Source organism: Eriocheir sinensis, chromosome 21 (genome assembly GCF_024679095.1).
Source record: "Eriocheir sinensis breed Jianghai 21 chromosome 21, ASM2467909v1, whole genome shotgun sequence".
Taxonomy (NCBI): Eukaryota; Metazoa; Arthropoda; class Malacostraca; order Decapoda; family Varunidae; genus Eriocheir; species Eriocheir sinensis.
Window position 1 is genome coordinate 648,300 of NC_066529.1, and position 24,011 is coordinate 672,310.

Here is a 24,011-nt window from a genome sequence, read left to right on the forward strand (position 1 = left end):
TAGCATTGATTATTCATTGAGGGGGACTTCTGCGTGCGTAGGGGGGAAGCCTTAATGGTTGACCTGGCTGCCTGATGGGTAGTTGAGGATGGGAAGGGGAAGGGAGTCGTGGATAGGGGTGTAAGAAGGAGAAGAGTTGGTGATGGGTTTGGTTATGGAGGTGGGGTGATATATATGCATCTGTTTAGCTTTATCCGTCTATCTGTTCGCTACGTCTTCCATAACAGGAACTCGGTAGCAAACGCCGATGAGTGCGTGACATCATATTAGATTTCGTAAGGTTCACATTCACAGTCTCTTGCGGCGCTCACAGTAAATATTTCCAGAGGCCACAAAAGGAGACTAGTCTGGTTAGCGTGAGTCTTTTTCCGCTTTCATGGCGCAGAAGCCTCGTCAGATTTTCACCAGGCTCATAAAACTATCCATGGAAAGGCCCAAAAACTCGACGAAAGCCTTATCCAGTGTGGGTGGGTGTGCCCCGCGATAATGATAAATAATTGGAGTCGCTCGTTGCGACCCCCGACCTGTCCACGGCCGTGACCTGTCCCGGAGGCCGCCCACCACTCTGTCGCTCAGTCTGTGATGCGTCATTTCAGTTCAAGGGAAGTGTTAGATTATGCAGTGAAATTAAATGAAGTTGCTTTATCATTTATTTTTACAGGTAATACTTAAATGGTAGCATAATGAACATAACGTGAATGAAAGTGTCTGTACAAAGAGTGACAAGCGCATCATTGGGCGGTGGATCAACAAGGAACACGTTTGTACACTTGAGTTATGAGAGGAGCAGAGTGCGTCCTGCAACACACCGGAGGGGAAGAGATCAAGATAGCAGACAGTCGTCCTGAGCGTTGGCAGGCGCCGGCATGCGGTCAGCTGCTGTTCCTGCTGTGAGTGAGATGATGAGGTTCGTGTCTTAACATGAATATAAGTGAGTTGATATGATATGAATATGCATAAAGTATAAAAAATATTCCACTTAAAATATAAAAAACTGCCTTCCATTTACATTTTTCCTGGTCACTTTGCTCTAATAGCCTTAGTGCATCTATGTATATACATGAAATTATGGCGAAGTTTTATTCTCTCGCACTACATTACCCTCCTGTATAAAGAAGGCTGGTGGGTTAGCAGTGTTACACAGTGGTCTCAATAAATGTTCACGGCGATGCAAACAACACGACGGGTCAGTGGATGCTCTGAAAGGTTTAAAAGTATATTGAAGAGTAAATCCACGTTAGACAGGCGGCGCTGGCCGATACTCAAGTGTGGGCTGTTTGTACCCAGGAAAAAGCCAAGTAAATGAGGGTGAATAAGTTATTGTAGAGTGACGACGAGCTCCAGATGAGTTATCGGGAGACTGTGCGGCCCCGAGGAGACCTTCGGCGAAGTGGGAGGGAGGGGGATCAGCCAGGATCCGGGTGAGCATTGTCCAGCGACCAGCACCCCTGCAGCTATATACGCGGCGAGCACGCGTCGGGCGGCTCTTGTCTCTATTGGTGGTGCTGTTGCGGCTGTTATTGTCCGTGTTTAGCGTCGACTATGACTTTTGCAGGTCATCCTTGGCCTGGTGAGCCTTGGTGCAGGTGATGACTGCCACTGCGTCATGTATGGAGTGGAAGATCAGGTCACTGGTGATCTCCTGCAGGACGCCGCACTTTTCAAGGGCTTGCAGTACCCTGTCTGGAGGAGTGAAGGAAAGAGGGTTGTCAGGCTCAAAGGTCGCGGGGACTGTCCACGTGTTAGTGCCAAGATACTTGTTCAGAATTATAATGATCAACTGTTTATCATTAAGGGTGATAATGAAATATTTCATATAAAACTTTAAGGCAATAATGTATGTAAAAAATATGTTCAGTGAGATAGTCATGCACGAATGGCTTCACAAACTGTATTGAGGATGAGTAGAATTTATTTGGCACCATGTGGTCAGTGTGGAATTTGTTATATTTCAGAGGAAAGTTGAACAGTTTCTTGGATGGTAATAACTTATAACACATAGAAGGTTTACAAGAGCTGCCGTGTGTGGTCCGTCGAGCCCCTGATAGATTCCGGAATTCCGTTTCCTGGTGTCTCTTACCTGAGGCTGAGGCGAGGCACAGCTTGACCCCGGCGATCTGGAGGTCGCGGTGCAGCTGCTTCAGGACGGCGGCGCCCGCCGAGTCTACGAAGCTGACGAGGGTAAAGTCGAGCACCAGCCAGCGGGGCACCTGCAACACGTGGTGATTGTTAGCGACGGGATGGGCGACGGTGGCCAGCCGGCGACGAACCACCTGGCTCCCCGCGGGGCACACAGAGGGGGTGTGGCCCCTGACAACTCGACACAATCTTTTAAACTACTATATATCCCCTGTTCTTCGATAACACTCAGCTGTCCCCTTCTTCCATACTAAACATTATCGGTCTATCCTTAACTCCAAATCTCAGCTGGTAGCCAGGCATTCATTGTCCACAACTTACCAGCAGCGTGATAAAGGTGGACTCCTTGGCGGCGCCACTGTTGGCCACCAGCGTCCCTTCTGTGTCCGTGAGTCTGGAGCAGGAGGGGAAGGTGTTGACTGCGTCAACCACTGTCATGTCTGTGAGCGATGGGCTGGCTGATACGGTGCTGGCTGCGTCGTCGTTCATCATCCCCAGAGTCCGCTCTGCGAGACGCGGGGTGGAGGGCGAGGCGCTGGTGGCTTCCTGCGTGGTGACCTGACTAACGCCACTGTCACTTGTGTCGTCATCGTCGTCGCTGACATCATTGCTTCCATCGTTTTGTGTAACATCAATTTGAATTGTGTCGTCTTGCTGACCTTGGTAAGCATGCATTTCATTTTTCTCATTTTGAATTGCGTCGTCACGGACTGTATCGTAGTGACTGACGTCATCGTGATCGCTGTCGTCCCTGTTGCTCCCCCCTTCGCTCATATCCTTATTGCTGCCGTATATGCCGACATCCTCTTGACTGTCGTAGTCTTTCGGTGCATCGCTCTTGCTGGGCGGTGTAGTCTTCAATTCAGGCCCGATTATAACGACAACCATTTCTTTTTCCACCTAAAAGTAATATGAGACTCAGATTAATATGCTATATAATAAGCTACTTACAAGACAGATAGATAAAGAAACTTACACCTTTAGGTCAAAGATTATACTAGCATGATTAGTCAGTCTCGTCTGGATGGGAAGAGAAGCACCTTGTACAGGGAAGCGTCAGTAGGCGGCTCCTCCGTCTTGGGGGAGGAAGTGTTAGTAGCCTTGAGGGCGTCGAGGTCAAGGCCCGTTGTGGAGAAGAGGCTGGAGCGGAAGTAAGGGGCGTTGCCGAAGTGGAGTGGCCCGCCGAACTGGAAGATCTTTACGCCGGGCACCGCCACCGCCTGTAAACAAAAGGGAGAAAAGGCTGATCGTGACTGTACGAGGGCGAGGCAGTGAGTGCGGGAAGGACGAGGCATTGGGCTGTACACTTGTATGGCCTATATCTTCTTAATGTGCTAAGATTGCTTACTGACTCCTGCCATGTACTACCACATCGCAGTGGGAGCCAGATGATTGGACGCACTAAGTATCATGCCGACACTCAAGTTGACCTGGAGGCGCAAAATGTTTCTTTAAGGCCACAAAGCTGACAGCTGATGATGGTAAGCTCGTCCCGTGTCCTCCACTGACTAAGGTCAATCTTCTCCCTCTGGCCCAACACATGCACAGGTGGAAAACACTTCATTAGCCCTGCGGCACGTATACGTAGTGTCTCGCTCTGCAGTAAGTTTGGCCTTACCTTGTGGTACCTGTCCAGGTCAAGGTAGAGGTCGGTTGAGGGCACGTGTCCGAGGTTTGCAGTGGGCGGCCGTTGGGCGCGAAGCAGCAGCACCATCAGGGAGGTGACCACGCCCGCCAGCAGCCCGTAGTCCAGGTCCACCACCATGGACATGAGGCAGCTCACCAGCCAGATGACGGCGTCCGGGCGAGAGGACGACCACAGCCTGAACAGGTCGTGCACTTGCAGGAATAGTCCCTTGAGCGCCACCAAGATGATGCAGGACAGCACACACTGCAGGTTGAGAAGGGGCCGTCCGGGGAGGCAGAGGCCGGGGGAAGGAAGGTTAGTCATCTGGTTTTGCTAACTTGAACAAATGATTAACGCTATGGATAGAGGCCATATAATATACTGGCAAGCCTCAGTGTACATAATGTCACCTCTTCTCAGTATTCATGAGTGCTGGCAAACAGTAGGGATATCCTGTGACTTACGATGGGGAGCGACTCAAAGAGTGGCCCAATGGAGTAGAGCACTGCGATCAGGAAGCCGCTGGTGAAGAAGCAGGTGATGTTGGTGACGCCGCCCGCCGCCTCCTGAACCATCGACCTTGACAACGACACGGACATGGGTGCGCAGGAGAAGAACGACCCGAACAAGTTGATGAAGCCCTGTGTAGGGGGACAGATGTCAACAAAACCATTGGGGATGAAGACTGCGCCAAACCTTGAGTTTCCGAACGTTTTTATTCTTGTTTAAGTGACGACAGTAAAAGATAAAAAAGTTTCATCTTTATATAAAATGGCAGTTTGTGACGTCTGCTGTTTTTTCAGAGTTATCACAGTAAATAGAGACCATTACGAGAAGAACCGCCAGCTGTACTTGGGCGTGTCTGAGATAACACTCGTGATGGCGGCGTTGGGGGACGGCTGCCTGGCTTACCTGGGCGTACATCTCCTGGGTGGGGTCGATCGTGTAGCCTTTTTTCTTGGCGATGATCTTTGTCATGGAAATCGCCAAGGTGTAGCCGATCATCGCGACGAGGAAGGTGTCCAGAAGCATGCTTGGGGCCAGCTCGAGGAGGGGCATGGACGGCTTGGGAAACCTGGCGAGGCGGGGCGAAAGTTAGAGGCGGCTCCTTAGTCTGTCAAGGAGCATATTCGATCCTACCTTGATGATTGAGATACAGACAGGTAGCCATTTAAAGCCTTACGGGAACTAGACCTGTCTGCTGCACATTAGATTTACTTTTCTAATATCAAACCCGTAGGTTTCGTTTAGGTTATTTTGCATTTTTTTTTAGTAGAATTCTTGTTATATTTTCCTCTAGCCATTGTATTATCACCACATTGAACGAAGGGTGCATGTAAGCTCAATAAATGTATATGCTCTGGGGTAAGTTGTTGCTGTCTATCTGATCAACAAAAGACGAACGTTGTGTGACTCACCCTTTGGGCACGTGGCCGATGACCGCAATGTTATTGTTGTCCTTCATGTTGAGCAGGTAGCTGGCCAGCGTGCCCACGCCCACCACCAGCAGCTCGATGGGCAGGGGGATGCGGCTCACCTTCCGCATCTTGGGCTGCGGCGGGACGGGGTGTTAGGGGAGCGCTGACTCATTAATGTTTCGTGCCAGCGTAATCATTAGCCTCGCACGCAAAACCCTAATCCAGCTTTTGAGTGAATCCAGACTTGTTTGTGGCCGCTGAGGGTGCATGGAAAGTCTGAATCCGGTCTTCGTTTATCAGCAAATCTACATCATTAAGATCAGCACTATTTATGGGAAGTTGTATTATCATTCCAACTAGAATAGCATATATAAACAGAATGGCTTCTATCAACTTTATTAGCAATTTATTTTAAAGTGTAATCGGCATATCGCCGCTGCCAAAGCTGCAATAGTCTTGGATTTTGCAATACTTCTACATCTCAGTTGTTGTCGTTGTTTTTTATGTGACGTGTTTTGATGTGTTGTATTGCATTACCCTTTGTATTGTATGACTATCTTTACTTATATTACTATGACCTAGACGTAAGGCAGAAGGCAGACACACGCTATAATACATGTGACTGCCGCCTTACCCCCCTGACCCTCCCCTCAAGTCACCCCAGCACCGCCGCTCACCTTGATCACCTCGTTGTTGACAACCAGCACCACCATGCAGATCGCCGACACCACCAGCGCCGCCGGGTTGGCGTTTAACAGATTCTTGAACAGGTCTCGGTATGTCTGGGGAAAAAAACTCTTTCATTAGCTTCGTTTACCTACTTTTCATTTTCCCAATATTTTCCCTCCTCCTCCCCCTTTTATTGTCACATGCCCCGTCAACCCCACATCCACCCCCAGCCAACCAGCCCCGTCATTTCTGTTGTCATGAACTAATCACCCCTTACTGTCGCCCTCCTTGCCCGCTCCCTCCTCCCGCCAGCCACCCCCGTTGCTAGACTATCAAAGGTCAGAGTGTCGGCTGCACTTACGTAGAAGGCCTTGAAGGGGCCGGAGTAGCGGGGCACAGCGATGCCCAGCAAGTTCTTGGCCTGAGAGGTGAGGACATGGAAAGCGACGCCGGTGGTGAAGCCCGAGATGACCATTTCTGAGAGCAGGATAGTGAACACCTCCCCGAGCTGGAACACGCCCATCATCACCTGCGGGATAGGCGGGAGTGATGACTCCCAGCATCGCGGACGCTCATTCACCAACACTTATTTTCTAACAAGGCCATATCAGATCGTGCTGGTGAAAATTCTCAGTAGTAACACACTCGTAGATTATTTTCATGGGTGTATGTGTGTGTGAGAGAGAGAGAGAGAGAGAGAGAGAGAGAGAGAGAGAGGGGGGGGGGTCGAGGACGAGTATGGGTCAGGTAAGGCACTCACCTGCCACATCCCAGCGATGATGGCCAGCGCTGAAGCCACCTGGATGGGGCTGTAGGTCGGGTCGGCGGTGATGTTGAAGTCGGCGTAGTCGCTGAAGTGATAAGTAGTGAAGTCCTCGGGGCTCTGCGGTGCGGTGGAGGTGGAGTAGAAGTCCGTGGCGTTGGCTGTGGGCGGAGCGTCGAGGGTGGCCAGGTCCGCCACCACCTTCCCAGTCAGCATGCACAGGGACGCCACCAGCCCTGAGGGAGCCATGCGCTACTCAGTGACTCACATTGATGGAAAATCGACCACTAAATGTTCACACATGGACACTCTGCCCACGAAGGAGCTGCATGTTGCGCTACGTCAATAAGCCGCGCCTCCTGGCGGAGAGCATCACTGTGCTTCGTGCTGACAGAAATGAATCGCGTCACTACTCACCGAGGGAGACGTGGCTTGACGTGCCCAGGAACATGTAGATCAGCGAGGAGACGATGCTGGCGTAGATGCCCGTAATGGGGGGCAGGTCGGCCATTAAGGCGTAGCCCATCCCTGCGGTAAGGGGAAGGGGAGGGGTTAGAAAGGGTGCAAGTTGAGGCATAGTTGGATGGTGTGACATGCCCCTCACTCCCTTGCTGGCGGGTGTGGTGGACTGCACATCCTGAAGGTGTCTGGTGCGTGCGTTCCATTGTAACACAAAGGCGTTTGTAGGGTCACTTAACATAAGAACATAAGAACATAGGGAGACTGCAAGAGACCGAATGGCCTACACACCTGCCTATTTCCCTCCTAAATCTATACTTTTCTTATTTAAATCCATTACTGCGTGTTCTATCCTGCTGGCTAATTCTCAGTACTGTACTTATATCGCCTTTGTTGTAACCCTTGACCCACTTGAATACTTCTATCAGATCTCCCCGCACTATTAGTCTTTCTAGAGAATGCAAGTGAGATGTTTCATCCTATCTTGATATGGGAGGTTCCTAAGCCCCTGAATCATCTTGGTCATCCTCCTCTGAACTTATTCTAGCAAGATGATGTCCATTTTGTAGTGTGGGCACCAAAACTGGACAGCATAATCTAAGTGTGGCCTAACTAACGCTAAATAGAGTCTGAGGATGAACTCTGCACTTTTGTTGGTTACCGTCCTGTTAATAATAAAGCCTAATACCCTGTTAGCCCTATTCCTCGCACTAATGCATTGCTTCCTTAGTTTTAGGTCAGAGTTCACTAACACCCCCAGATCCCTTTCACACTCTACCCTGCCTATCGCTGTGGAGTCTAAACTATACCCGTGTAATGGGTTGCGTGTTCCTACACTTAGTACGCTACACTTGGTGATGTTAAAATTCATCTGCCATTTCTCTGACTAAGCTGACAGTTTGTTGAGGTCCTCCTGCAGGGCTCTAGCATCCTCCCCTGTCCTAATAGTGCGTCCTATTTTGGTGTCATCCGCAAATTCACCTATGTCACTATTTATCCCATTGTCTATGTCATTGATGTAGATAATGAATAAAAGCGGGCACTGAACCTTGAGGAACCCCACTGGTAACATTACCCCATTCGGATTTTTTACCGTTAATGGTCACCCTCTGTTTCCTGTCGCTAATCCACGCTTACTATTCATTTAATCCGACAAAAGAAAATATTAAAAATGACTAAATATAAGTGGAAGATTCCATCAGCTGAAGTCTCGGTGATCAGATCAGGTCACTACAAGCGTAGATTATACGGATTCCGCGGCAGGCCACACGCCATAGTAGCAGCCACCATCTGATGGTATTTCCTTCGCGAGTTATTTTCGTGTACATAAAGTGTGAAGCATCAGAGGGCGTGACACTCACCTTGCGGGATGCTCATCACGCCGACGGTGAGGCCGGCGATGAGGTCCCCAAGGAAGGCCTGGCGGGGATTGTACTTGAAGAGCCAGTCGAGGATGGGCAGACGGCTCTTCACCGTCCCCCACACACGCCCGCGGGAGCACCTGCCACACGCCTGCGCCCGCTTCTGTAGCCTCTTCCGCAGACCTGGAACATAAAACTTCCCTCAGACCCGCCCACCATCCCTCCTTGCCTCTGTATGATTATCCCTCTCTGATCTCTCTGCCAGGCGTTCACACCACACTCACCTCAACACCACCACGTCATATATATATATATATATATATATATATATATATATATATATATATATATATATATATATATATATATATATATCTCACACACGCACGCACGCACGCACACACACACACACACACACACACACACACACACACACACACACACACACACACACACACACACACACACACACACACACACACACCTGCAATATAAAGTACTTGTTCTTCATTAACTAAGTCATTCTTCCCGCTCACCACTTCCGTACTGACGGTCACGCCACACAACCCACCTGGGCGTTCCTCGGGGCAGTAGTCGTACAGGTGGGAGCGGCGGGGCACAGTGAGGGTGGGGCGCGTCACCCGCACCTCGGACGGCACCGCTAGGGATTGATCCATGGCGGGCATCGGTGGCAGCAACAACAACGGCAACAGCAGCAGCAGTGGCCGATGGATCTCTGCCTGAAAGAAAACAGCTTGTGATGGTCACGGAGGAACTGCAGCCTCTTATAAGGGAGGAGGCGGGGCCTGTGTTGGTGCTGCTTATCTGGGGAGTGTATGCTTTTGTACAGACAAGAGCCCGAAATCCAATGCGTTCCGGTTTATGTTTTCGCAAATTGAAAGGTAATCTGCTCAAGTTAACAGGATGATATGATAGATACCGAATGATAACGACGCAAATACCATAATGTTTCAAACAAATACGAGTAAGGAAGCTTCTTGTTAAACGGGAAAAGATGCTCATAACAGGTCTATTGATCTTTAATGTCTCGGAATACTAAAGAAATTAAGAAAACTAGTTTTACGATATTCTCACTGCTAAGACACCAGCAGCCTTCAGGTGACTGGACTTTTGCATCAATAGTCCGGCCCCCTCGTGCACTTCAGTATACTCTTCCCTGGCTGGGCGGGAAACTCCCTTGCAGGGAGGAACAGGTTGGGGCACCACGTGACACAGGTGTGCTTCTTCGCCCTGGGGAAGGACGGGGAAGCATGTGGGACACACGAGCGCTTCTTCCCCTGCTGGTGCAGGATGCGCAGCATGTGATTTATTATTATTATTGGTATTAGTATTGGTATTATTGTTACTATTATCATATTATTATTATTATTATTATTATTATTTATTTTATTATTATTATTATTATTATTATTATTATTATTATTATTATTATTATTATTATTATTATTATTATTATTATTATTATTAATATTATTATTAATATTATTATTATTATTATTATTATTATTATTATTATTATTATTATTATTATTATTATTATTATTATTATTATTATTATTATTATTATTATTATTATTATTATTATTATTATTATTATTATTATTATTATTATTATTATCATCATCATTATTATTATTATTAGCAATAGTAGTAGTAACAATAGTAGTTGTGGTAGTATTTATAGTATTGTTCTTTTCCTCATGTTCACAGCGACCTTAGTAATAACAGCGGTGCCGTGTCCACCTGGTGATGACACACGTGTACCTGGCCGGATGATAATGGGCCTATCGGGGAGATCATTCCTGTGCACCTGCCCAGAGCTGGTATCGTGACCACACCTGTACAAGCACTTGCCCTCCACCCTCCACCCTCCTCCTCCTCCTCCTCCTCTTCCTCTTCCTCTTCCTCTTCCTCCTCCTCCTCCTCCTCCTCCTCCTCCTCCTCCTCCTCCTCCTCCTCCTCCTCCTCCTCCTCCTCCTCCTCCTCTTCCTCCTCCTCCTCCTTCTTCTCCTCCTTGTCCAGACAAAACCATTTACCTCACGTACTGAAGGCGGTCAGTTTGGGATCGAGGGATGTTGTGGCGATGCTTAGCGGCTTTAGCATGACTTATTTCGGCTCCCTTGATGCTCGTCTCGGAACAACAACAACAACAACAAAAAAAAAAAAAGATATATGTAGTCCTGTCAACATGCTCTCGAAGCCTATTTGAAGCGATGCAAGCCCCGAGACAACTCATTTACACAACCCATCTACAAAACTTCACAAGAGCGGCTAGCTTAGCATAAATGAGAATGCCATTACGATAATCTTAGTAATGATGTTCGTCTCGTATCTTGCCGTTAACATGTACTTCAGGTCCGTTTGATGCGACGCCACCCTCGGAACAAACCCATTTACAAAACCTATTAACACAACCTAGCACGGCAGGGGCTGGATCCGGTCATAAAACAGGTTCAGAGACGCTAAGCTGGCAATGAAGGGAGGGAGGGCGCATGGCATCACGAGGCGCTGCAGGAAGTCAGGCAGAGAGGTCCACGTGATTGACCATTATTGCGCCCCATTCCTCGTCCGTGCACCGCCGTATTTACCTCTGAAGTTATCCTAACCTTGCGCTCCCATTGGCTTACCGGACGGCCCCTCGATGCTCGCCTGTTTCTCATTGTGTCTCCGGGAAACTTTGTGTCACTTTGTCGCTTTGTGTTGAAAACCAAAATGGTAATCGTGTTCTTTCGGCTATAGAGATGAATAGAAGGGCCGAGGGACATTAGGGGAGAGAGAGAGGGAGTCAAATACGATCTTCTGATGCGATATAAAAGGGTAATCATGTTTTCCGGCTATTGAGATGGATAAATACGTAGATGGACGGTGTATATTAGGGAGCGAAATAGTACCATTGTTTAATAGAATTAAATTAGCCAGAGAGAGAGAACGAGGCCGAGAGAGAGATAGAGAGAGAGAGAGAGAGAGAGAGAGAGAGAGAGAGAGAGAGAGAGAGAGAAGCCAATGACACCCAGCCTCAGAGGTCGTGGCCTTCACCTGCCCGTACCGTTTGACCTCTGCCTATGCTGTTTGTTTTCTCTCTCTCTCTCTCTCTCTCTCTCTCTCTCTCTCCTTCAACTTAATATCAACTAGAGTAGAAATGCAACGTTTTGGAGTCTTCTGATTAATGTAAAATCACTTAGGTTTAAGGACAGACCACCAAGTCTGGACCATGGGGTCTGTGTGGTCTGATTTTCTATGTAAATCTATCTATGTAAATCTCTCTCTCTCTCTCTCTCTCTCTCTCTCTCACACACACACACACACACACACAAACACACACATACACACCTTATCGTGTACCGCGACGCATGAACAGGAGCCAGGTCACGAGGAGCAGCCACCTGTGCTGAAGTGGGGCGGTGAGGCTTAGCACAGATAACCAAAGTCACTGTCCTCTGATACCTGACTCCCTCGGGAACGTGAACTGACTCACAGGAATGACTGTCGTGGTGGGTGTACACCTGACAGCTGCCCACGCGAGGAGCACGAAGAAAGTGGATGTTTGTTGTTCTTACTGTTCGAATCGTTACCGTTGCCGCTCGAAGACAAGCCCGTATTCTTAAACATCTCGGCGCCTCAGTTCCCCTGTTTGGAAAGCCTTTCGTAGAAGTTGCTGGCCTTTTCGTGGACTGTTTTATGATCCTATAGTTATAGTTTTACACGACCTCTGCACCATGAACGTGAAAACCACTCATGAAAACCCGGTTAATCTTCCCTGTGGGCATGGAAAATAGCAATCAAGGGAGCTTGGTATGTTTAATAATATGAACCATAGATCCACGGGTATGAATGAAGGTAATGATGCAGGCTTTACTAATTTCTTACAACCTGGAGGTGGAATATGAATGGTATACTGAGAGGAAGGAGCCCCAGACCCTCAGTTCTAATCGTAAGGTCAAAAGTCGAAAAGGTATTGAATGAATTCTGATATCAAGTGACTCCTAACACACGAGCCGAGGGGTGAGTTTAGGTGTTGTTTCCTTGCTAGTTGGTCGCATTGGAGGAAAACATTACACATCGTAGGGGTGTGAGTATGGTTTTAGGTCTGACTCCAACACAGAGGAGCAAGATACTGCTTAACTCACACCTTGGTTGACTGTACCTTAAGAAAACATCAAAATTTGCAGGCCTTATGCTTCAGCCAAGATGCGTGAGTTTGGGAGCGAGTCTGACTCAAATAAGATTCACCTTATTACATCACAGTCTATACTTGCTGGTTAGTTGTTGCGTTAGTGGAAAACATAACACATTGTTGGTCTCGTGTTTTGGCTGAGAAACGTGGATATGGGATCGAGCCTGACCTAAGTTAGATTCACCTCACTACATCGCAGTTTATACTTGCTGGTTACATCTGGTAGTGGAATACATAACACCGTGCAGGTCTCGTGTTATGGCTAAGATGCGTGGATATGGGATCGAGCCTGACCTAAATTAGATTCACCTTATATATTGCATTACAGTTTATACTTGCTTGTTACATCTGGTAGTGGAAAACATAACACCGTGCAGGTCTCGTGTTTGGGGTAAGAAGCGTAAGTATGGGAGCGAGTCTGACTCACATGAGACTTTCAAAATCAGGCTTTACAGGGGAGTTTATTTTAAATTTCCTTGCTGTTTAGTTGTGTTATAGTGGAAAACATAATAACACCCTGCAGGTCTCGTGATTCAGCCAAGAGGCGTGAGTATAGGAACGGGTCTGTCTCCTATAAGACACCCGTTGAGGAGTGAGTTCAGTTTTGTTTACTCGGTGGTCGGATCTGTCGGCAGTATCATCGGGTTCGGCGGCTCCCAGCGGGTGGGGTGGCAGCTCGCCTTGGGGCACGCGGCGGTCTGTATACCACGTGAGGCCCGCATGAGCCGGAGCCTGGCGATGGACCCATTGGGACGAAGACTTGCTGTTGTTGTTGTTGGTGGTGGCTGTGGTTGTGGTTGTGGTGACGTGTTGTTGCTATTCTTATTATTATTCTTTTTTTTTCATCTTGTTCTTGTTCTTGTTCTTGTTCTTGTTCTTGTTCTTGTTCTTGTTCTTCTTTTTCTTCTTCTTCTTCTTCTTCTTCTGCTGCTGCTTCTTCTTCTTCTTCTTGTACTTCATCTTCTTCGTCTTCTTCTTTTTGTTATTATTATTGGTCTCCTTGTATGTTAATGATCATGCTTATTTTTAAGTGAGTTTCTTTGGAGTGCATGAGAAGTAGGACGATCATGATCACAATATTGTGAATGCCACTCGCACTCACAAAAATCCCGAACCAGAAAACCAACAAGCAAATAGACTTATACACACACATCGGACCACTTTATATAAGGCAGCAAAAACTGATAGTGAGAAGTAATCGCTGTGTTTAGGACCCATCACGGGTACCACAGCAGGTGAATCGGCATACCAAGACACGACATGCTCTCGGAAAACAGTGAAGTATTGGAAGGGCGGTGTTGTAAGTTAAGTTCCAAGGCTGAAAACTACACGAGCTCGAGAAAATGTTGAAGTAAGTAAAGGGAGGTATTGTATGTAAGTTAAGCTCCAAGACGGCAAACTTACAGCAGCTCGAAAAAATTGTTAAGTAATAGAAAGTTGGTATTGAAAGTCAAGCTCCGAGGTGGCAAGCGTTCAACACGCTGATAACTCGCTGAGCCAAGAAAAACGTTCCTGCAACACCTTCATAACTTGATGTAGAAGCAAAATGCCTCCCCAGGTATAGCCCACGTGTGTCTTCCAGCATCTCACAGCGAGGAGTGAAGCAGGATCAGCGTCGCTCACCCCCCCCCCACCCCCACCCTTCCCTGACCAGCCTTGTTACGCATCGCAGGATCTTACACCTTGAGGACTAACGGCCACTCCGGTAAAAAAATATAAAAGCTACTATCTATTCAAAATCAAGTAACTATCAAGTAATAATCCCATAATAGAAATAAATTAGAAAGGTTGCTGAGTAGAGTCGTATCGCAGAGGTGAGTCTAAATGTCACACACACACACACACACACACACACACACACACACACACACACACACACACACACACAGTGAACACGTGAATCAGTTTACGGAGGAGTAGGGGGAAGGTAACTGGCTCATTGTGTCCTACCTGTGTTGTCTTACCTGGCTACTGGAAGGATCGCGTGACAGGTTAATAAGAGCATTGCAGTGGCGTTACCTGTGTTATGTCAGTCAGTCTCTCACACACACACACACACACACACACACACACACACACACACACACACACACACATACACCGGGCCCCAGCAGCTCGCGCTTATATAAGTTAACAAAAACCTTGGCGGCCGCGTCATATCACAGTATTTACGAATCTTAACATGTGATAATTCCAGTTTCACAGCAATCTTCAAACTGTCTACTCAGATAATGAATACGAACTCAACACTATCTTGCGCAACCACGTAAATGAGCGTCCTCGTAATCACAATAATTTGATCGGTATCGCTCGGACGGTTTAAATGTCATACTTAGAAAATCCATACACTGATTAACGCACTTGCTTCGTTGTCTCTATTACAAGTGTGAGTTATGAGGACTCTATTTGTCTGCTTCTCTGGGTGTCTGTCTGTGTCTGTCTGTCTGTCTGTCTGTCCGTCTCTCTCTCTCTCTCTCTCTCTCTCTCTCTCTCTCTCTCTCTCTCTCTCTCTCTCCACAGGTAGATAAGTTAATTAGAATACAGGAGGTAGCTTGTGGCTTATAGTATCCCCTCAAAATTGTAGTGCGCCGGGCTCAACGGGTGACCTTGTAGTGGTGAATGATGCGTCTGTGGTGGTAGTGGAGGTGAGAGATAGAGAGAGAGAGGGGGGAGGAGAGAAGAAGAGAGGGAGAGAGAGAGGGAGAGACTGACTAACATAAACACAGGTAACACAGGTACTCCACTGCAATGATCTAATTAACCTATGCACACGATCCTCCCAGCAGACAGGTAAGACAACGCAGGTAAACAACAAAGAGTCAGTTACCTTCCCCCTACCCTTCCGTAAACTGATTCGCGTGTTCATGCCCCATCGAAGGCTGAGGGAGGGCGTGGCAGGGTCGCTTGGAGGGTCGTTGTGTGTGCCCGCCGCTGCTGCATCTGTCCCGCTCTACCTTATGCAAGCCCTGATACCCTACACGAGGGGGACAGGCGAGGCGTGGCAGCATGCATGGGAACGCAATTTTAAGCACCGGTAGCACTCAGGGAAAACCAACATGAATGGGAACTCAATTTTAAGCACCGGCAGCACTCAGGGAAAACCAACATGAATGGGAACTCAATTTTAAGCACCGGCAGCACTCAGGGAAAACCAACATGAATGGGAACTCAATTTTAAGCACCGGCAGCACTCAGGGAAAACCAACATGAATGGGAACTCAATTTTAAGCACCGGCAGCACTCAGGGAAAACCAGCATGAATGGGAACTCAATTTTAAGCACCGGCAGCACTCAGGGAAAACCAACATGAATGGGAACTCAATTTTAAGCACCGGCAGCACTCAGGGAAAACCAACATGAATGGGAACTCAATTTTAAGCACCTGCAGCACTCAGGGAAAACCAGAATGTATGGGAACTCAATTTTAAGCACCGGCAGCACTAAGGGAAAACCAACATGAATGGGAACTCAATTTTAAGCACCTGCAGCGCTCAGGAAAAACCAGTATGTATGGGAACTCTATTTTAAACACCAGCAGCGCTCAGGGAAAACCAACATGAATGGGAACTCAATTTTAAGCACCTGCAGCACTCAGGGAAAACCAGTATGTATGGGAACTCAATTTTAAGCACCTGCAGCACTCAGGGAAAACCAGCATGTATGGGAACTCTATTTTAAGCACCGGCAGCACTTAAGGAAGACCAGTACGTATGGGAACTCTATTTTAAGCACCTGCAGCACTAAGGGAAAACCAGAATGTATGGGAACTCTATTTTAAGCACCGGCAGCACTTAAGGAAGACCAGTACGTATGGGAACTCTATTTTAAGCACCTGCAGCACTAAGGGAAAACCAGTATGTATGGGAACTCAATTTTAAGCACCGGCAGCACTCAGGGAAAACCAGTATGTATGGGAACTCTATTTTAAGCACCTGCAGCACTCAGGGAAAACCAGTATGTATGGGAACTCTATTTTAAGCACCGGCAGCACTTAAGGAAGACCAGTAGGCAGCACTTAAGGAAGACCAGTACGTATGGGAACTTTATTTTAAGCACCTGCAGCACTAAGGGAAAAACAGCATGTATGGGAACTCAATTTTAAGCACCGGCAGCACTAAGGGAAGACTAGCATGTATGGGAACTCAATTTTAAGCACCGGCAGCACTTAAGGAAGACCAGTACGTATGGGAACTCAATTTTAAGCACCTGCAGCACTAAGGGAAGACCAGCATGTATGGGAATTATTTTAAGCACCGGCAGCACTCAGGGAAAACCAGTATGTATGGGAACGCTATTTTGAGCACCTGTAGTACGCGAAAAAAATCATTATGTGGACGAACCTTCATTTTAGCGCTAGCAACACGCGGATAAGATCGGTATACATCTGAACTTTATTTTTAGGCACCAACAACACTCCATGGAAAACCAGTATATGTACGAACTTTAGCATTACCAGCAACTGAAAAAAAAAAAAATCGGCGGTAGATGGACGAACTGATTTATACCATGAGCAGCACTTATATAAAGCCAGTATGTAGGCGTACTTTATTTTTAGTCCCAGCAGCAGGCGAAAAAAAGCACCATTGGGCATACAGACATTATTTTTACCATCAACAAGACTCAAAGTAAACCAGCAAATGGACGAACTGATTTATACCATGAGCAGGACTTATATAAAGCCAGTATGTAGGCGTACTTTATTTTCAGGCCCCAGCAGAACGCGAAATAAAGCACTATTAGACATACCAACATTATTTTTACCATCAACAAAACGCAAACGAGACCAGTTGGCATGCGAACTTATATAAGAGCACCACACATAAAAAAGACCAGCTATCCAGTCAGTATATTCTCGACAGGAGGAAAAGTGAGCAAGGTCAGCCGCGGACACACCCCTACACACACCCTCCCGCCGGATAATGAAGCAGGACAGGTGGGAGGGGCCGGGGAGACTTAGGTAAGGTAAGGTTACGTTCGCCCAGTAGGATCGCTCTTTTTTTGATGGGGACGCTTGCTACCACTAGCTTGCCCTTCAACTGTTCATCATTCTCTCTCTCTCTCTCTCTCTCTCTCTGATGTAAAACTATCATTGATCTTACTGTGTGTGTGTGTGTGTGTGTGTGTGTGTGTGTGTGTGTGTGTGTGTGTGCGTGTGTGTGTGTGTGTGTGTGTGTGTGTGTGTGTGTGTGTGTGTGTGTACGGTACGCTTCCTTATACCCAAGTCCCTCATTGTTGCTTGGCACAGAAATTTAAGAATCTCTCTCTCTCTCTCCTTTTCCTCCTCCTCCTCTTCCCCCGTTTATTTAAGAAACAAATGAAGAATAATTCGTTTTTATGTTACTCATGAACCGTTAATGTCATTAAGAAAAAGTTCTAACAAAATGCATCGGGTTAGAGAGAGAGAGAGAGAGAGAGAGAGAGAGAGAGAGAGAGAGAGAGAGAGAGAGAGAGAGAGAGAGAGAGAGAGAGAGAGAGAGAGAGAGAGAGAGAGAGAGAGAGAGAAAATGTTATGAAAGGGCTTGTCTTTTTTTTCTTCTTAAATTTCTGTGCTTCTCTTCCTGCCTGACGAGTTCTTTCCTCCCCTTTCCTCCTCCCCCCCCCTCCTCCTCCTCCTCCTTCGCCTCCTCTCTCCCTTCCCTCCCTCCCCTACCTCCTCCTCTTCTCTCCCTTCCCTCCCTCCCATCCTCCTCCCCCTCTGCCCTGGTCTACTTTCCCCCCCCTCCGTCCTCCTCCCCAGCCTCCTTCTCTTCTGCCCCTCCTCCCTCACTCAACCTCCTACTCTTCCCTCCCCTCCCTTCTTCCTCCTCCTCCTCTGCCCGCCCCTCCTTCCCCCTCCCCCCCCCGCCCACCCATACCTTTCTGCTTATAGGTGACCAATAGCTATGAGCCGGTCGAGCGCTTGGTTTATGAAACGATAATTTATGATGATCAAATACGTTTTTTATATCTCCCCCGTAGAGAGACTGGTTCTTGCCTCGTTTCCTGCCCTGCCCTGCCGCCCCCTCCCTCCTTGACTCCCTCAGCCACAGCCCCTCGTTCCATTTTATCATGAGCGTCACCGCACCCTCTTATCACCTCTCCCTACCTGTCGTTTATAATTGCACAGTTGTCCATAGATACGGCCAGAATGTCTTACTCCCTCCAACCTTCGTCTAGGTCTAGGTCTTACTTCTGTTTCTGTTACTACTGCTGCTGCTACTGCTGGTGTTACTACTACTACTACTACTACTCCTACTACTAATTACGTTCTTTTGTTCCTATGTAGTACCCTGGTGTGGCGGTCGGTGGCCGAGTGGTCAGTGCGCGGACCCGAGGATCCGAGGACCCGGGTTCAAGTCCCATCAGAAGACGCTAGCAATTCTCAAGTATCGCCGACTATCGAAAGAATCGTATGCTGTCCAGTTATATCCCGACAACTACTCAAAATAAAATTTGCCCGCGCCACTAACGTTCTGGGGCCGCTATAGACTGCACATAAGAAAACAAACTATTTCTACTACCACTATTATTACTTCTCTCTCTCTCTCTCTCTCTCTCCATTCCCTATCTGCTACGTTAGATTATTATTAACTATGTGTAAACTATCTAATGTACGGTTTTGAGCATATTATTAAGGTTTATGAATATGTAAATTTGTGCGTGTGTGTGTGGGAGGGAGAGAGAGAGAGAGAGAGAGAGAGAGAGAGAGAGAGAGAGAGAGAGAGAGAGAGAGAGAGAGAGAGAGAGAGAGAGAGAGAGAGAGAGAGAGAGAGAGAGAGAGAGAGAGAGAGAGAGAGAGAGAGAGAGAGAGAGAGAGAGAGAGAGAGAGAGAGTCCGTGTGTGTGTGTGTGTGTGTACGTACAAAACAGCTTGTCTACATACTACCTCAAGGACTTAATTATACAACCTCCCGAAAACCAGAGTATAAAAGAAACATTATTTGAGGGTAAGAAAAAAAAAAACCCGTGCCCTTACTGTAGCCATTTAGATAACAACGACCGCGAAAGAACCGAGCCCGCCAATTAACAGACTAAATTATTGCACCTTCTCCGACAGTGCCAGATCAGGGTTGTCCGCTGCCTTACCTCAAATCACACAAAAACACGAAAGGTAAGCGAGCTGCATGCCCTCTCCCCCCCGAACCTTGCGCTACCCTACCCTTCCCTTCTATGCTCCCCCGTGGGTAAATGTTAGATGTAGCGCAGCCATATTAAGAAGCTTTGACTGAAGTATGTCAAGGTTTCGTAAAGTTGTAAGTTGAGGGTCGTGAGGAGAACCTGTGTAAATATCGCGGAGGCTTGTTGTTGTTACGTATTGACAGGATGTGTTTTTTTGTGTTTGGTTCAGCAGTAAGCAACGTAAACAGCACAAATGTTTTCATCATATAACATCACCAAGTGTAGCGTACTAAGTGTAGGAACACGCAACCCATTACACGGGTATAGTTTAGACTCCACAGCGATAGGTAGAGCTGCGTGTGAAAGGGATCTGGGAGTGTTAGTGAACTCTGACCTAAAACCAAGGAAGCAATGTATTAGTGTGAGGAATAGGGCTAACAAAGTATTAGGCTTTATTAACAGGACGGTAACCAGCAAAAGTGCAGAGGTCATCCTCAGACTCTATTTAGCGTTAGTTAGACCACACTTAGATTATGCTGTCCAGTTTTGGTGCCCACACTACAGAATGGACATCAACTTGCTAGAATCCGTTCAGAGGAGGATGACCAAAATGATTCAGGGGCTGAGGAACCTCCCTTATCAAGATAGGCTGAAACACCTCAACCTAGATTCGCTAGAAAGACGAAGAGTGCGGGGAGATCTAATAGAAGTATTCAAATGGGTCAAGGGTTACAACAAAGGCGATATAAGGAATGTACTGAGAATTACCCAGCAGAATAGAATACGCAGTAATGGATTTAAATTAGAAAAGTATAGATTTAGGAGGGAAATAGGCAGGCACTGGTTTAGTAATAGGGTGGTGGGGAATGGAATTGACTCAGCAATTACATAGTGAGTGTAGGGACAATAGTTTGTTTTAAGAGTAGACTTGATAGCTACATGGACGAGGATGACAGGCTGTAGTGGGAGGGAATCTGGAGCTGCCTTGTGTAGGCCATTCGGCCTCTTGCAGTCTCCCTATGTACTTATGTTCTTAAATATGGCAGGACCGGTCTGCCATGAACGGTGATGCTTGTACCTTTGTTGTCAAGTCTAATATTCTTTTAATTATGCCTACTGGCAAAACTATAGGGATATTATCCGAAGTGATGTCTCCGATATGTCTGCGTTCGTAGGAAATGTACATAGAGCTATTTTGTCTTGAGATACCTCAACATATAATGCGTTGAAATCAACCCAACCATGTGAAACTATGACATGTATAAAACGAAACATGTTTATGGATGGTCCTGACAAGGTAACTTCCGTGATAGAGGTCAGAGCGAAAGGTTTCTATCCTACCGTGAGTGTGTCGTAGCTTTGTGATCCACCACCCATAGCACCACACAGACCCGTCATTACCACAAGTCAAGGAGGAGCATTTTGGGGGTTATGGAGTTGGTTAGTTATGGTTATGGTCGGTCATGGGGCTGGTATACCCTTTTCTTGTGGATATCAAGAAACGGTGCTAACATAGAGGCTGCCATCGGAGCTTTGGCCCTTGAATCTCTTGGCTTGATTCGGAAGGTGCTAATGAGTGTTTCAGGATATATGAAATGGTCGGTAGAGTGTGACGATAAGCAAAGAGTCTACTCAAGCGTGTGGTCATAGAAAAGTTGAACCGGGATAAATAATTGCACGAGGAAAGTTAAGAAGTCACTGATAAAACAAGAAAGCTGAGAAGGAGGAATTGGGGCCAAGCGCAGGTTTATGGAATGAAGACTGAGATAAACAGTTGCAGGAGGAAAGAAGTCACTGAGAAAATAAAGCTGACGAGGAGGAAACGGGGCAAAGCGCAGGTGTATGGAATGAAGACTGAGATGAACAGTTGCAAGAGGAAAGAAGTCACTAAGAAAATAAGAAAGCTGAGGAGAAAATGAGGCAAAGCGCAGGTGTATGCAGTAAAGATTGAGTGCTGCGGATGTTTAAGACCCAATTTTTGTACAAAATACACTAAAGTTGCCCAAGGTTGACCTGCCCCACCCACCTGCATGGATAAGCCTCGCAGACATGTTGCATCACTAAAAGGCAAACAATGAAGACAGCTGATGTCACTGTTGAGCCACATCACTAAAATACAAAAAGTGAAGAAAATTAATCTGTCACTGTCAAGTTCCATCACTAAGTGGGAAACGAAGAACATTATGGAACCCTGTGGAATTCTGCACAGGCTAAAAAAACATTAATTCCTGAGTGCCACGCATCTCATCAACAACAGTTACACTCTTGTTAGTGTAAATAGGACAAAAAACTGTCTTCAGAGTCTCGCGATGACTGCAGTAGCGCATCACCCACCTGACAGGTTATAGTGATGGCAGGGATGGGCGCACCTCACTACTGTACCTGTGTCGGGTATGGACGCTGGGGCAGGAGGTCCGTTTGGCGCGGCGGGTCGACGGTATATGCGGGACAAGGCGTCCTCCGAGGCACCGCGTCACTGTCCTATGGGATCGCTTACGAAACCACGGGACCAAGGCGTGGGGGCGAGTTTCTGGAGTTTTGCGTTCGTTTTTAGGGACAGACGACAGAGTTGGGGGGGGAGAGGGGGACGAGGATGCACGAGGAAGGTACGGGAAGAGCCGGAACTGCATCTTCTCCAGCTGCTTCCTTCGGCGCTGAGGCGAGTTTTTGTTTCATCAACTTATAAACAAAATTTTGTTCAATCTAGCGGCCTGCCAGGGGTGGAGGGAAGGGGGGAGGGTGAGGGTGCTGGCAGAGCCTGAAGCTGAAGCACAAAACGATCCCTCCTAAATTGTGGCCGCTGGTACGCCGTGTTCACGACAAATAATAATAATGATGATAATAATAATAGTAATAATGATAATTATCAGGAGCAAGAGAATATTTTTTTCTCTGGTATTGATGATGATGATGATGACGATGATAATAAAGATAATAATAATGATAATAATAATAATAATAATAATAATAATAATAATAATAATAATAATAATAATAATATAGGTAATGATTATTATTATTATTATTATTATTATTATTATTATTATTATTATTGTTTCTTTTGTGCCTACCACCGCTGCTGGTAGTATTTTTATCGTCTCGCGCAACGCTCCCGTACGGCGTCAGTAACGCGGATGGGCATGATCTGGGCGGCACGGCCTCTTTCTCAGCAGTACGATCCTGTCCTTTATCCTCGACACATCTCAGCTATGCTCACCATGTTCGAGAATATTAGTGACAATGACTTGGCAGTGATAGCACTTCTTATGGAAGAAGAGGAAAATGAAAATCTCCAAAAGAAAAACAAAAGACTTTGGGTACATAAATCATTAAAGAAAAGGAAAACAGAAGGATAATATATGCAACACTATACAAAGAACTGATGGACGACGAACAAAAGTTCCATCAGCATCTCAGGCTGTCCAGACATCACTTTCATGCGGTGCTAAATCTACATGAGGACACCATCACTAAAAGAAACACATCATTTAGGGAGGCAATACTATTATTGCTACTGAGAATACTATTATTGCTGCTGGGAAAGAGACGGTGTGAGCAGCACGGTGTTGCCGGTCCATGACGGTCCCGTGCAGGTCCGGGCCGTTTACGTGCTGGTGTAGTGTGAATACACATGCTGGTGCCGGTCAGTTACGGCCCCGTTCAGGTACGGTCACGCGCCGTAAACGTGCTGGTGTAGTGTGAATTGAAGCCTCTCCTGGAGGAGACTCTAAAAAAGAGGTAGCCGGCGCCTCTCCGTCTCGCTGCCGCCGCGTGTGCGGTGTGTGCCGCGTTTCTTAACACGTGGCCTTGCTGTCGCCTCAGGAGTAAGGGAAAACAGTACTTGCCAGTTTTACTTCGATTTAGTAATCTTGTCGAAAACTGGAAGCAAAAGGATTTCGACGAGGCATAAATGAAGTCTGGGGTTCTTTTTTTTTTCTTTTTCCTGAAAGGAAAATCAGTTGGAGAGCGATAGCAAGATCACTCCAGAAGGGCCAACGTCACCTGAAATGTTTCCGGCGAGCTGTACGATGTACACATACGACAAAAAAAAAAAAAAAAAAAAAACGAATAAATATATAAAGGCCATTGAATGGAACAGACAGTCAGTCACCCATTGAATGGAACAGACAGTCAGTCACCCATTGAATGGAAGAGTCAGTCATCCATTGAATGGAACAGACAGTCAGTCACCCATTGAATGGAACAGAGTCAGTCACCCTTTGAATGGAACAGACAGTCAGTCACCCATTGAATGGAACAGAGTCAGTCACCCATTGAATGGA

General features: G+C 46.9%; 1 protein-coding gene across 1 annotated transcript; it reads right to left on the reverse strand.

The window, feature by feature from the left end:
• Positions 1-636: 636 nt before the first annotated feature.
• LOC127001476 (sulfate anion transporter 1-like) lies at positions 637-22,180 on the reverse strand. Its single transcript, XM_050866029.1, has 15 exons — positions 22,111-22,180; positions 9,008-9,172; positions 8,437-8,619; positions 7,034-7,144; positions 6,614-6,852; positions 6,215-6,382; positions 5,862-5,966; positions 5,185-5,318; positions 4,679-4,841; positions 4,231-4,407; positions 3,758-4,030; positions 3,180-3,359; positions 2,461-3,039; positions 2,081-2,210; positions 637-1,683 (listed from the first exon to the last, which is right to left on the reverse strand). Exons 2-15 carry the CDS (start codon positions 9,120-9,122, stop codon positions 1,541-1,543), a joined length of 2,700 nt encoding a protein of 899 aa, XP_050721986.1. The 5' UTR covers positions 9,123-9,172; positions 22,111-22,180; the 3' UTR covers positions 637-1,540.
• Positions 22,181-24,011: the final 1,831 nt, after the last annotated feature.

Bases quoted from the DNA above. Each gene is read 5' to 3' on its own strand.
- LOC127001476 (XM_050866029.1), bottom strand. From the start codon at position 9,122: ATGCCCGCCATGGATCAATCCCTAGCGGTGCCGTCCGAGGTGCGGGTG. The intron at 5,967-6,214 runs GTAAGTGCAGCC...TTTTTTCCCCAG, and splicing joins GCCCCTTCAAGGCCTTCTAC to ACATACCGAGACCTGTTCAA. The intron at 4,842-5,184 runs GTGAGTCACACA...CCGCCTCGCCAG, and splicing joins ATCGGCCACGTGCCCAAAGG to GTTTCCCAAGCCGTCCATGC.